This window comes from Lithobates pipiens, unplaced genomic scaffold (assembly GCF_037356315.1).
Source record: "Lithobates pipiens isolate NorthernLeopardFrog02 unplaced genomic scaffold, aLitPip1_a1.2 Scaffold_13, whole genome shotgun sequence".
Taxonomy (NCBI): Eukaryota; Metazoa; Chordata; class Amphibia; order Anura; family Ranidae; genus Lithobates; species Lithobates pipiens.
In genome coordinates, this window is record NW_027507718.1 from 237678541 (window position 1) to 237690959 (window position 12419).

Sequence of the window (12419 nt, forward strand, 5' to 3'; positions counted from 1 at the left end):
GGCCATTGTCAAATTCAAAAGCTGCGCCGCCGCCTTCGCCTGTGATAGGCGGAACACTGAATTTCCCAGCAGCCTGTGTTCCGCCTATCACGTACATCGTATCATCCTCGTCCGTAGTACGAGGATGATACGAAGTCCGTGATAGGCGGAACACAGGCTGCTGGGAAATTCAGTGTTCCGCCTATCACAGGCGAAGGGGGAGCCGGAGGCGCGGCTTTTGAATCAGAATGGCCGCTGTCTGTCTGCTCGACACGCTGATCGAGCGGGCAGACAGCGATGACTCGAGTATAAGCCGAGGGGGGCACTTTCAGCCTCAAAAAAGAGGCTGAAAATCTCGGCTTATACTCGAGTATATACGGTAAGTACTCTTTTATGTAAATGTCAGCTGGAATATTTTTTTCTGTTTACATTAAACTGTAATCCTTTATTTCAATAAAGTTTTTGTTTTGCTTTTACAGTTACATAGTTGGTAAGACACCAGTCCATCCAGTTCAACCTGTGTGGGTGTGTTTATGTCAATACCATTTCCCGTATCCCTGTATATTGTGTTCGCTAAGATGCCAATCTAAGAGTTTTTTATAAATTATCAACTCTTCCCACTGACACCACAGATTTTGCAACGGAGTTCCACATCTTCACCGCTCTGACAGTAAAGAACCCCCATGCAGTTTAAGTGTCTCAAGCACCCTCTCAAGCGTCTCTTTCCCAGGGAGAATACGTTTAATGCTTGTGGTCATTCTCTGTAATTGAGGTACTCCAGTCCCCTTATTTGTTTTCTTGCCCTTCTCTGGACTCTCTCCATTTCCAGCACATCATTCCTGAGGATCTTTAACTAGAACTGGATGGCATATTTAAGATGCGGCCAGACCAGAGTTTTGTAAAGTGGTAGAATTATAGTTTTATCTCTACCCTTTTTAATGTATGCTAATATTCTGCTTGCTGCAGCATAGCATTGCATGCCATTGTTGAGTCTGTGGTCTACCAGAACCTCCATATCCTTTTCCACCCTGGATACCCCCAAAAGTGTCTCCCCCTAGGGAGTAACTTGTGTTCAAATTTTTAGTTTCATCTGGAAAAAATTCCCAAAATGACAATTTCCAAAAAACATTGGATGATGTATTCAGCATGATATACCTATTTTTAAAGTTGCTCACATTTTAGGCAATTTGGTAGTTACATAGCTGACCTTGGTCCCAGCAGTCAAGCAGGTCTCAGAATGGAAGTTTCTGTACTTGTCTGGCTTTTTAACTTGTCGTTGCAAACAGCAGCCCCCCCCCCCCCCAACTTCCTGACAAAACACGGGTAAGACCTTATCACTGCAAAAATGTGTCAAGAACTGTATTTAATATTCAACATTCTTTACAATAAATATACACAGCATGCAAACTAGCAGCAGGCCTTGTAAAATGCTATGAGCCCCTGTAATAGTTACTTGTGATATATTAATTTGTGATGAAAGGTTCAGGTTAAGATTATAATTCATTTAAGCAACAATCTCAATTAAATTATAAAATAGCATTTAAAATATTCAATATAATATTTGTTATTAAAAAGAACACTATTATATTATAATATGTAATGTAACTGTAATACATTTCATGACATGCCATGACTATAGGAAATATAATACATCTGTTGTCAATATTTGGCCTCCTTCCTACTTTTCCCATAAGTATATCAAAACTGTACATATATGCAGGAGGTATCATTTGCATCTGAAATAAGCTACAGTATTTCAAATATTTACAGCAGGTTTAATTGCAATCAGATGTATTTTTCTTCTGCTCTGTGAATAAAAGAGAGTGGCCACTTTAAGGGTTTCAGAGGCAGAAGATCAGAATAGGATCGTAATCATTCTCCTATATGACCGGTGCAAAAAACCATCACAGCATCTCCAACAGTTCATCTCCTCATTTTACAGATACTCTGTGAAAGCACTTGAGATTTTAATCGCACATTATTTTATGTCTGCACTATCTATACCAAGAAGAATTGCTTGTCAACCCCCCTCCCTTTATCTTCTTAGGCTCCTAATTCAAGGATTTAGACAACGCTAACTTACGTTTTCCCGTCCTCTTGTCAATGGATGATGGAGATACCAGAAGCAATGCTCCAGAAGTCACACTGTCAAACAGCATGCAAATGTCTGAAGGGAACCTGTGCATTGAGAATTGCCTGTTCTGTATTTCCTCCTACTGCTCACCACGCTGGCTGCAGCACTTTGCTAACTGCTGCTGAGGTGCTGCGTGTCCTGTGCAGATTGTTTCAGCCAGACAGAGTCGAGGCATAGAGCTTTAATCTCCTTTCATGATAAATTGTGGCAATCACATGTGCTGCACAATGCACACACACTCCACATGCTCTTCCAATCCTCTATATCGGATGAGTCACAAAGACAGAGGAAGCCTTGCTGAAGAGTGGACATGTAAAATACTTGTGTGGCTAGGAAACTGGAGTGCATTCAAATAAATCGTCCCCAGGAGTGAGCAAGGAACTTAACTGATCTATAAAGATTCATCTCCAGCATCAGATTGCCTATTAGGAGAAAGGAACATTCAGCAAGCACAGTGTGCGTCAAAGGTCCTCACTTTATTAAGCAGGTGAAGATGAGTAAAGGCACATTTATAAAAGCTGGTGCCGGCTAAAATTTCTAAAGATGAAGCAGAGCCAAACAAAAAGGTGTATTTCATACAAAAATTGTATTCTTCTATTAGCAGTGGTGGTGGCAGCAAAGTGCAATGTTTTTTAAATAGAATAGATGTGCGTAGTATGTGTACTTGCAAGCATTGTTCCGAAAAACAATTTTCTAATGTTACCAAACAGCTGAATATCTTTCATTTTAAAAGGTCAGGCCACCGTAAACCGACATTCCAGTTTTGGGTAGATGTTCGCAGGGTGGTACACCCACCATCTTATCTCTTAATGACTCAGCCACTGCTCCCCGAGTCCAAGCTCCACTCATTTGACATTTTCTTGTTAATATCTATTTACCTGTCCAGATTAATTCTCTTTCAAGATAGATTTAGGATAAAAAAAAAAGCGATGGTTATGTGTGTCTCAGAAATGAGTGCTCACATACTGTATCCAAATATTAACTTCATAACCACTGCTTTATTCCTATCTGCTGCCATATCATTAGGCAAACATCAGGCAGAAAGACATTTATAATCATAACAGCATGCTGTATACACAGTGCTTTCTCTTGTATGATGTCTGTTCTTACAACAGATGTCATATCAGGATTGTGTCATTTCTGATTCATAGGGTTATCTTGTTTGCAGGTTACTCACAGCCTAAGAGCCCATTCACACCAGCAGCATGCATTACTGTGTGATTGCCGGTGAGCACTATGAAGGAGATGCATGATGCATTGTAATAGCACATTGTGTTGTTTACATTTTCTTTTCTTTTTTTATAACTTTATTGAAATGTCACAAAATGACATTTCATTCATCTTTATGTCCTGGAACATGTTGCAATGCAGCAGTGCTGTGCTAAATAAATAATAATTAAAAAAAAGCATGGCCTACTTTTTTCTGTGTACACCACAGAGCTGCAGTGGTGTGAACTGAACTATCTGGACATTAGACAAATTTCCTTGTCAATGCATTTGAAATGCATTGGGCAAACTACCCAGCACAGTTCAACACATATGGTGTGAATTGTCCTAAAAGTGTTGATATGACTTTTATGTTGTAGAAGTTATTATGAAGGAGTATCTAACTGTCAGGACAGCCCTGCTTGTTACAGCTTACAATCTAAGAGAATATAAGAAATATCCAAGAGAAACATGTTAGCCATTACACTGTCCACGATGAACACAATACCACTTTAGCTGTAGACTGAAATGTGGATCAGTGACTTGGGGGTTTTTCCTTTATCATACTTACCTAGGATGCAGCATCGGTCCAATGCTACATCTGTCCCCCGATGTCCCTACACTGAGAACCGAGTGATCACCAATGGCTCAGTTGTCACAGCTCCCCAAGCAGAGAGCTGCTGACTGTCAATCGGAAGCTCTCATCTCTACTCCTCCAGGAGTGCTGAGCTGTGGAGGTGCGGGGAGCGACCATCTCGGGCTCTCAGGGGCTGAGACGGTTGTCATTCCAGGCACCTGGCTGATCCAGACTTTCAATGTCAGGATGACGTGGTGCCTGGACTGATTTCTGTGATGTCAAAACGAATTGCACTCCTGTGACCCATAGGAGAACCCAAGCCAAACGAGCTGTGGCTGTACTTCTCCTTTAAAGTGGTTGTAAAGCAACTTTGTACAATTTAAAATCAGCGCTCAGTGGAACTCAACATGAATACAATCAATTAATTAAAAATATAACATTTAATCAAAAGAGAAGCACAGAGGTAAAATCATTACTATCCAGCACAACAGTGAGGGATGTACTTATTGCACAGTCAAGTAAAAATCCAAAAGTAGGAATAAAGCAAAAGTAATAGTACACTGTGCACCCTTTCTTCGGGAAACAAGGGGTTAACTCTCGGCTATAGATCTATTAACAGGTAGCCAAAGCATACAGGACTCATAGCTCCATATCTATATATGTACAGCGCTATAATGGTATATGTTTGAGGTGAGAGGCTGGGGTAAACTGGTGGTGCACAAGCTGAGCACTGAATTATTGGTGGACTGTCACTCCTTGGAAGTTATTGCTACTTTTTCACTGCATGGACTTTTCTTTATGGTCACCATTTACCATTGGAGTTAGCACTGCATTGATCATCAAGCTATTATATTATATTATATTATATTATATTATATTATAATATATCACTTATGGACTTTCCTTGTACATTTGCACTTATGTGAATATTGTTATTTTACACATATTTATATTCTTATTATTTATTTTGCATTATATTTACCATATTTATTGATTGCACTGTTTGGATATATTGCACAGAATACCTTCTAAGTGAGGTTAATATTTTTTGCACCTTTTTTCTGCATTTTTTTGCAGTATTTGCACTATTGTAAAAAAAATAATTCTATTTATTTATTTTTATTCATTACTTGTATTAGTAGAGCAGGGTTGGTAGCGCCACATATTTTCTTATTTTTCTTATTCATTTATTGTTTAGTTTTTGTTTTATATCACTGTGAGTTGGGTGATTTATTCACACAGTGCAGTAATCTACACTTTTATGATGTTTATGTACATGGGATTATTATTATTTTTTTAGAAAAAAATTTGCAAAGATTTCAAACAAACTTTCTTCACGTTGTCATTATGGGGCATTGTTTGTAGAATTTTGAGGAAATAATGAATGTAATCCATTTTGAAATAAGGCTGTGACATAACAAAATGTGGAAAAAAAAGCGATGCTCTGTGAATACTTTCCGGATGCACTGTATGTGCCCCAGTGTATTATGTTGCTGTATACCTTATTTCAGAGTGCCTCTCGGCACTCACATGACTAGCCGCTGCTCCCCTCTCACGATCTGAGAAGTACAGCTGGAGAGGCTTAGAATCCCTCACTGATGTCACCTGAGAGGAGGGAGGAGAGGAGGACAGCTGTAGCTGGTCACGTGAGCGCTGAGCGGCGCTCTGAAATAAGGTATACAGCAACATATTTTTTATACAGAACATACGCTGGGGCACAAAACATCATTGAACAAAGGGGAATCTGTAAAATGCAGAGTTATTTTAGCAGGAGGGGAGGGGCAGGCACTGAAACTAGCTGATAGGCAGGGAGGGGTAGAGAGGAGAGACAGCGAGTGACGGAGGCAAGTAAACTGACCAAGGTATCGGGGGCTCAGCAGCCACGATAAACGTGACCAGTTTACAAAGGGGGGGGCAGAACCAAGCAGGATCAGCCAGGTATTTTAGAGGAAAGAAAGGGAAAAATTACAGAGCACAAGCACTATGCTGTTATTCATGCTTTAAAGAAACGGGATCATTTTATTTTTTTCTTAAGGGGCTACAGCCACTTTAAGATCTCTCAAAACCCACAACGTGTTGAATATGGTACGCTGGTTTGTGCTACAGTGGAGTTGGCAGCATGGATATATTGATCTGTAACATTGAGCTATCTACAACACTAAACCCTGCTCTAACTCTGAAATGTAGCGCATAACTAGATCCAATCACTTATTTATTTTATAATAGATATTTATATATATCTGCTAAATTAATGTCAAGATCCATCCAGATGCCTGGACTGGCAGCTGGCTCAGCTTCTCAGTGTGCCACTGAGAGCCTAAGACAGCTGCTCCCACCCCCTCCACAGCCTGGCGCTCCAGTGAGAGCTGAGCAGAGAGCCAGTGAGTGACAGTCACCACTCTCTGCTCACTGAAGACAGAGAAGGCTGTGATTAACAGTCTTTGATCACTTTGTTTTCAATGTAGAGGCAGCATTCGGACCAATTCTGAATCCACCTAGATGAATATGTATGTTTATTTTTTTAATACCCATACTTATTTTTTAACTTATTAGCATGGTTTTGAGGGAGGAAACTGGATTACCTGGAAACCCATGCCAGCACAGGAGGAACATGCAGATAGTCTCCTGGTCAGGATTTTGCCCAAGGACTCCAGTGATACAAGGCTAACCACCAAGCCACTGTGTTGCTCATGCATATAACCCTTTATACCACCTTAACCTTACCCCTAATCTAACATTTAGAATTTAAAGCAAAACTCTAGGCTTACCTTTAGGCTCCTCTCCTGTACTGAAATGCTTACTCCGATTTTACTGCACACTATAAGAAGGTGCATTAGAAGTTATAAGAATTCCTCTCCAACCTTACTGTTCCTGGCCTGCCCCTTTCATTCATTGGATATTCTTTCAAACATGGAGGCTCAGCACTACATGTGGACATTACCTGGGGGGTCTTAATGAAACTACAGTTTTCCACTCCTCCAGACTAACATCCAGGTATTTTGATTTTTGCATAACACCCTCACAAGAGCCAGCCCACTTCCTGCATTATGGTTGAGGGCTCCTAATAGGTGTACTGAGGCAGGACACTATGATGCTTTCAGAAAACTATGTGTGGCTCCCTGCTAACCCCTCCAACAATTTATTTCCATGACTAAGTCCCGTGGGGGAGGGGGGGCAAAATATGTCAGAGGTGTGGCCTGGATGAAGTCTAGGCTGAGGCTGTTTTCACATGAAGGTTTTGTGTGATGTGCAGCTCCTGGGACTTCTTTTCCTTCCTTATTACCCCTCCAACCAGCTATGTTCTGCCTGCATTGCATAGACAAGCGCAGAGGCCCAGTGATGACAGCAAAAGGAATGCAAAATATAAGGAAATTAAACTTCAGCTTTAACACCTCACTCAAAACTAACACCTTGTTTGACATAAGAAAAATCATGAATCATGGCACTTTAAATTCTTTAAGTACCTTATTTCTGCAGTGCTGTTGTGTGGTCACATGATCTTTCCCTGTTCTCTGGCATTTTCAGGGAAAGAAAAAGAACTACAGCAAGAGTGCCAACGTTTTAAAGAATGGTTACTATTGGCAACACTTGTGGCTAATGAAGTGCCCTCTTGCTGTAGTTCTTTTTCTGTACCATATTTATCTAGGTTACGTTGACCACACCATAATTAAATGTGTTGGCATAAGGAGCTACAAAAAACTGAAGAGCATTTTTTTTTCTCATTTGGATAATCTTCAGGGAAAGATCCTTGAGAGGGGCTTCCATTACTGTGCTGATGTTTGCTCTTTACAGTGTGTGTCTGTGTCTGGCGAGCCCTGATTGGTGCTGTATAAGTCACATAAAAAATTTAAAAAAAAAAGTTTCAGAAGAGCAATTCAAATCAGTATGAAAATATCAAACAGATGTTGTACCCTAAAACTCTTTATTGAACATCAAATCTATATTTTTTGTTCATCAATATGGTGTAGGCAAAGATGATTGACACTAGCTTTTATTTTGTTCAGACGGCATCTGCATCCAAGGCTCTTGTAAGTTTGTTAGGGAATACAATCAATCAGCATACTATATCCCGGCCCATAGTGTTTAGCAATAGGAGGAAATAGAGGAGGAGGAGGAAGGGGAGTGTCATTTACCAGTATGTATATGCCCACATGTGTGACTCTATAGTCATATGAGCTGCACAGATAAGGAAAAGGAGAAAATGAAAAGCTTAGAAGTGAACTGAAATTGAGCATGCTCAATAGAGGACGCCATCTGGGCTACACTTCATCCTGCAGTGGAGAAACAGAGAAAACAGGAATGGCAGCTGCAGGCAGGATCAACCAGCTATATTTCATTCTACACAAAAACAATCTTTTAGTGGCTTTGTGGGTATAAACTCTCTGTTATATACCATGTAATAAGAGTCTTCATAGTCTGGGTTTAATAACACTTTAACTTACAAACTATATATCATTCTTTGGACAACTAAAATAAAAATTAAAACTAAATTAGCAGATTTGGAAAAATACTTGTTCAGTCTTCTTCCTTCTGCCTTCTTCTTTCTTTGTAATATCTGTGGTATAATATTATATACTGTTTATCAATATGTTTCAAAAGTAAAAAATACATCCATTGTGTTTCTTGAGCTATATTACAAACAGTGCTGACAATTTTAGGAACTATAGGTTCCACTAATCCATTTTTTCACTATTTGGTGGTCCTACCCTACATGGCATAGTATGTGTTTGACATGTTGTACTGCTTTTGCACCTGTATGTTAAGTGTCAAAAAGAATTGGAATGTAACTTAGAATTTATCTCCCCTTTTTTAAACTAGATAGTGTAAGCGAAAAGACTGCAGCAAGTCATTGAAATACATTAGACCCTGAATCTACTACATAGTAGAGTTTTACTCAAAGGCTGAAAGACTATTTATTTTTTAAAGTGTAAGGTTTAGTGTCCACAACCTATAACACTGACTTCTTCAATGTAAAAGGCTCAATGCGTCCATCAAATTGAGATTCTATTTCACTTATAAGAACTGCTTTTTCAAGAGTCGTTATGCTGATATGAACATCTTTTCAAGTTCTACCTTGCTCCTTTACGTGGGAGCTTTGAGGACAATTAAAGAAATCCAATATGCTGAGAGAACATGTGCGCGTTTGACTCTTTCGGTATGTCTGAATCTCACAAAGAAAAGAAATGGTTGACCTTTATATTTCAACTTGTAGCATGCTTATTCTGGTCATTATAAATGATCTCTGTGTTGGTTTCCATCACATTAAGGTGGCTGAAGGCGAGCAATGTCACATACTCGACTCTATCTGTTAGAATGGGCTACAAAGTGCTGTATTTTTGCATTTTCCATCAATGTTTTATAATACCAGGTAACTCACTTAGCTTGAAATAACCTGCTTAGAGATCAGTACAGCATGTTAAAGGTTGGAGAATTTTTTTACCATTTAAAATGTTAAAAGAAACTTCAAAATCTTAATTATAGAAAAGATCACTTTAGGTCCTAATGCATATGGACAAGGATTTGCATCTGAACAGCTTTTCCTCTCCATGAGAGTCAATGAAAGCAATGAAAAGCAACTCAGAAATACATCCTTTAACAAAGCAAACAGACATAATGGAGACGCAAATTTATTGCAAGTCAAAGCATCTCAGAAGTAAGCCATTTCTTGTGAAAGTACATGTAAGCATACATTTTTGACTTCTTAGCCAAAAGTCATACCACATTTAAAGTGTATATGAGTCCTAAGAAAGCCAGAAACATAATGTTGGGATTATCCTATTGTAACTTGTCTTTTTGGCTAAGAATCCTATTAGAGTAGGGGTGTCAAATGTAATTTCATCACGGGCCATATCAGCATTATGGTTGCCCTCAAAGGGCCGGTTGTATCTGTAAGACTAGATGTTCAGAGCAAGCCCCCCCCCCCCCCACCATCAGAAGTGAAGGGTCCCCCAACCTCTCTTACATCACTGTACACACCCCTTACCTTGTGCAGCTGCTGAGAAGCAGCTGGGGTGGAGCTAGGAAGAAGAAAGTGCAGAGTCTAGAGGAGGATCCAAGGAGGGTAGGAGTCAGCTGCTGGAGTCTCTGTGGCTGCACGGAAAAGCGCAGGATATGGTGGAGGAGTTCTGCCCTACTTTCTGCTGCCTACTGCAGAGACAAGGTGGGAATGGAGAGGAGGTGGGTGCTATAGATGCAGGAGAGGTGCGAGGGCCACATAAAATCCCCCGGAGGGCCATATTCAGCCCACGGCCTTGTGTTTGACACATGTAAATTAGAGCACTACTAATTGTCTTTTTCTCTAGCTGTTAAACCCATTAAAATCCCTGCCACGGTTTGAAACAAGAAGTCTGAGCAAATACATGATCAAATCTGCTGTTTTTTATGATTCTGCCCTAATTCTACCCACAAGAAAGTTGCTCATGACCAATATTTGACTGACCTGACTGGTAAAAATGAGAATTGTTGCCAGTGTTAATAAAATTAACAGATCATAAGGCAAACTTTTTTGATATCAGAGGTTGTAGCCATTCGTCTGCCTGTAATATACCCTTTACATGCATTTCATAGTTTTGGAGCTTCTATTTTGCATCATGTTACCCAGCTTTTGAGAAGCCAATTAATGCATTAAATTGATTTTCATTAACCTCTACCTCGCCCAGTACCGTACAGTGTCAGGCAGTGTTTCCTATGCCCTGTATCCAGAAGGACCCAACATTTCTTAAAGTGGAGTTCTAGGCTTTTTATGTTTATTAAAAATCAGCAGCTACAAAAAGTGTAGTTACTTACTTTTAATAAAAAAGACACTTACCTGTTCCATGGTCCAGCGATGCGGCCGAACGGAGCTTCGCTCCTCTCCCCCCCCCCGCCAGCGCCTCCATTGCCACTCCGGGCACCCTGCCGTGACAGCTTTCGGCTTCACGGCCAGACACGCACGGCGCATGCGCGAGTCGCTCTGTGCTCCCGGAGTGGACAAGTGATCTCCTGAGACCTGTCATGTGTCCCAGGAGATCGCCTAGAACGAGGGGCTGCCTAAGGCGAAAGGAGGAGTCGCCTTGGCAGTCCCTGGGCAGAAGGAGGAAGTGAGACAAGAAGTCCCCCTCCTAACAAAGCCCCCACTCCTCCCCAAAAAAAATGACATGCCAAATGTGGCATGTAAGTTGGCGAGGAGTGCTTAAAGCAGAAGTTAAATTTTTGGGTGCAACTCTGCTTTAAGGTTACTGCAGCAGATCATAGCAGGGTGAGAAGGGCATTGAAGGTGAGTACAGGATGCATATTATGCTTGATATGCAGTGAAATGGGTAAGGGTAAAGTACCTGTTTTTTTTTTTAAAATATAGCTGAAGGTGGTTTGCTGTCCTTGTCCCTTCAGTGAGATTTCCCTCCTGTTCCCTCAACAGGAGATGAGGAACTCCAAAGTGACAGGATATCCTCATACCTGGTAACATTTGGATATCAGTGGGCCTGATATTACAGATGGAACAGGGAGCTGGAGTAACAGCAGCATCTGAATAATAGTTGTAGTGTACTGAAATAATAGCAATGGTTAATCAGTGGTGAACATATTCCCTGGAATTCATTAAGACTGAGGTAGACGGTGTCTCATGCACATTCTAAACATGTCACAGTGTACGTCAAATGAATTTACCTGTCTAGAACTCAGCGTATGCCGCACCACTTTTTAATGCATGCAAAACACTTTTGAAAAATCTGTCTGCACCAGGGTCTCTCTCTCTCTCTCTCTCTCTCGCTCTCTCTGTACACCAAAAGAGAATTGGTCTTAATTGGCTCCACTTTCGTAAGATACGAACTATAAATATTTTATTTTGACTTTGGCACAGGCATTATGCCACAATGTAAAAGTGGGGCATTTTAGTACTACCTGAATTTGGCACAGGCATTGTGCCACAATGTAAAAGTGGGGCAATTTAGTACTACCTGAATTTGGCACACTAGTCACTGGCAAAGCAAAAAGTGCCATAGATGCTTCATGAATTTGACACTACACACATAAATGCCAGAAAAATGGTACAGCAGTTTTACTGAACTCCAGAGAAATATGGGGCTAATAGTGGCAGAGAGAAAAATGCCCCTGCATTGGTGGTATCAGTGGGATGAGAAAAAATCCCCCTGAGTAAGTGATGTCACTGCAATGAAAAAAATTATCCTGTGTCAGTTGAGGAAAACAAATGTCCCTTTTTCAGTGGTGTCACTGGAAAGAAAAAATGCCCTGGAAGAGCCATTTGTGTTCCTCTTATTCCCCATATACAGGAGCGGATATTCCATTGGAAAGAAATTGGATGGTCTTTCCGACGGAATTCCGCTCAAGCTTGGCTTGCATACACACGGTCACACAAAAGTTCTCGGAACTTTCGACCATCAAGAATGTGGTGACGCTACAATGAGCTGAGAAAATTAAGTTCAATGCTTCCAAGCATACGTCTAATTGTTTCTGAGCATGCGTAGGACTTTTGCACGTCGGACTTTGTACAGATGATCGGAATTTCAGATAGGAACTTTTTCCGAC

At 40.6% G+C, this 12419-nt stretch overlaps 1 protein-coding gene across 2 annotated transcripts in view; it reads right to left on the reverse strand.

Moving 5' to 3' along the window:
* The window catches only part of ARHGAP24 (Rho GTPase activating protein 24), a 725763-nt gene that overhangs the window by 665599 nt on the left and 47745 nt on the right, over window positions 1–12419 (reverse strand). Inside the window, exon 1 of one of the 2 annotated variants that reach the window (XM_077476403.1) lies at window positions 2063–2182. The exons of the other annotated variant lie outside the window; for it this stretch is intronic. Coding sequence (XP_077332529.1) covers window positions 2063–2165 — 103 coding nt within the window. The 5' untranslated portion in view covers window positions 2166–2182. Of the gene's footprint in view, window positions 1–2062; window positions 2183–12419 lie in introns of those variants that run through there. 2 annotated transcript variants of the gene reach the window in all.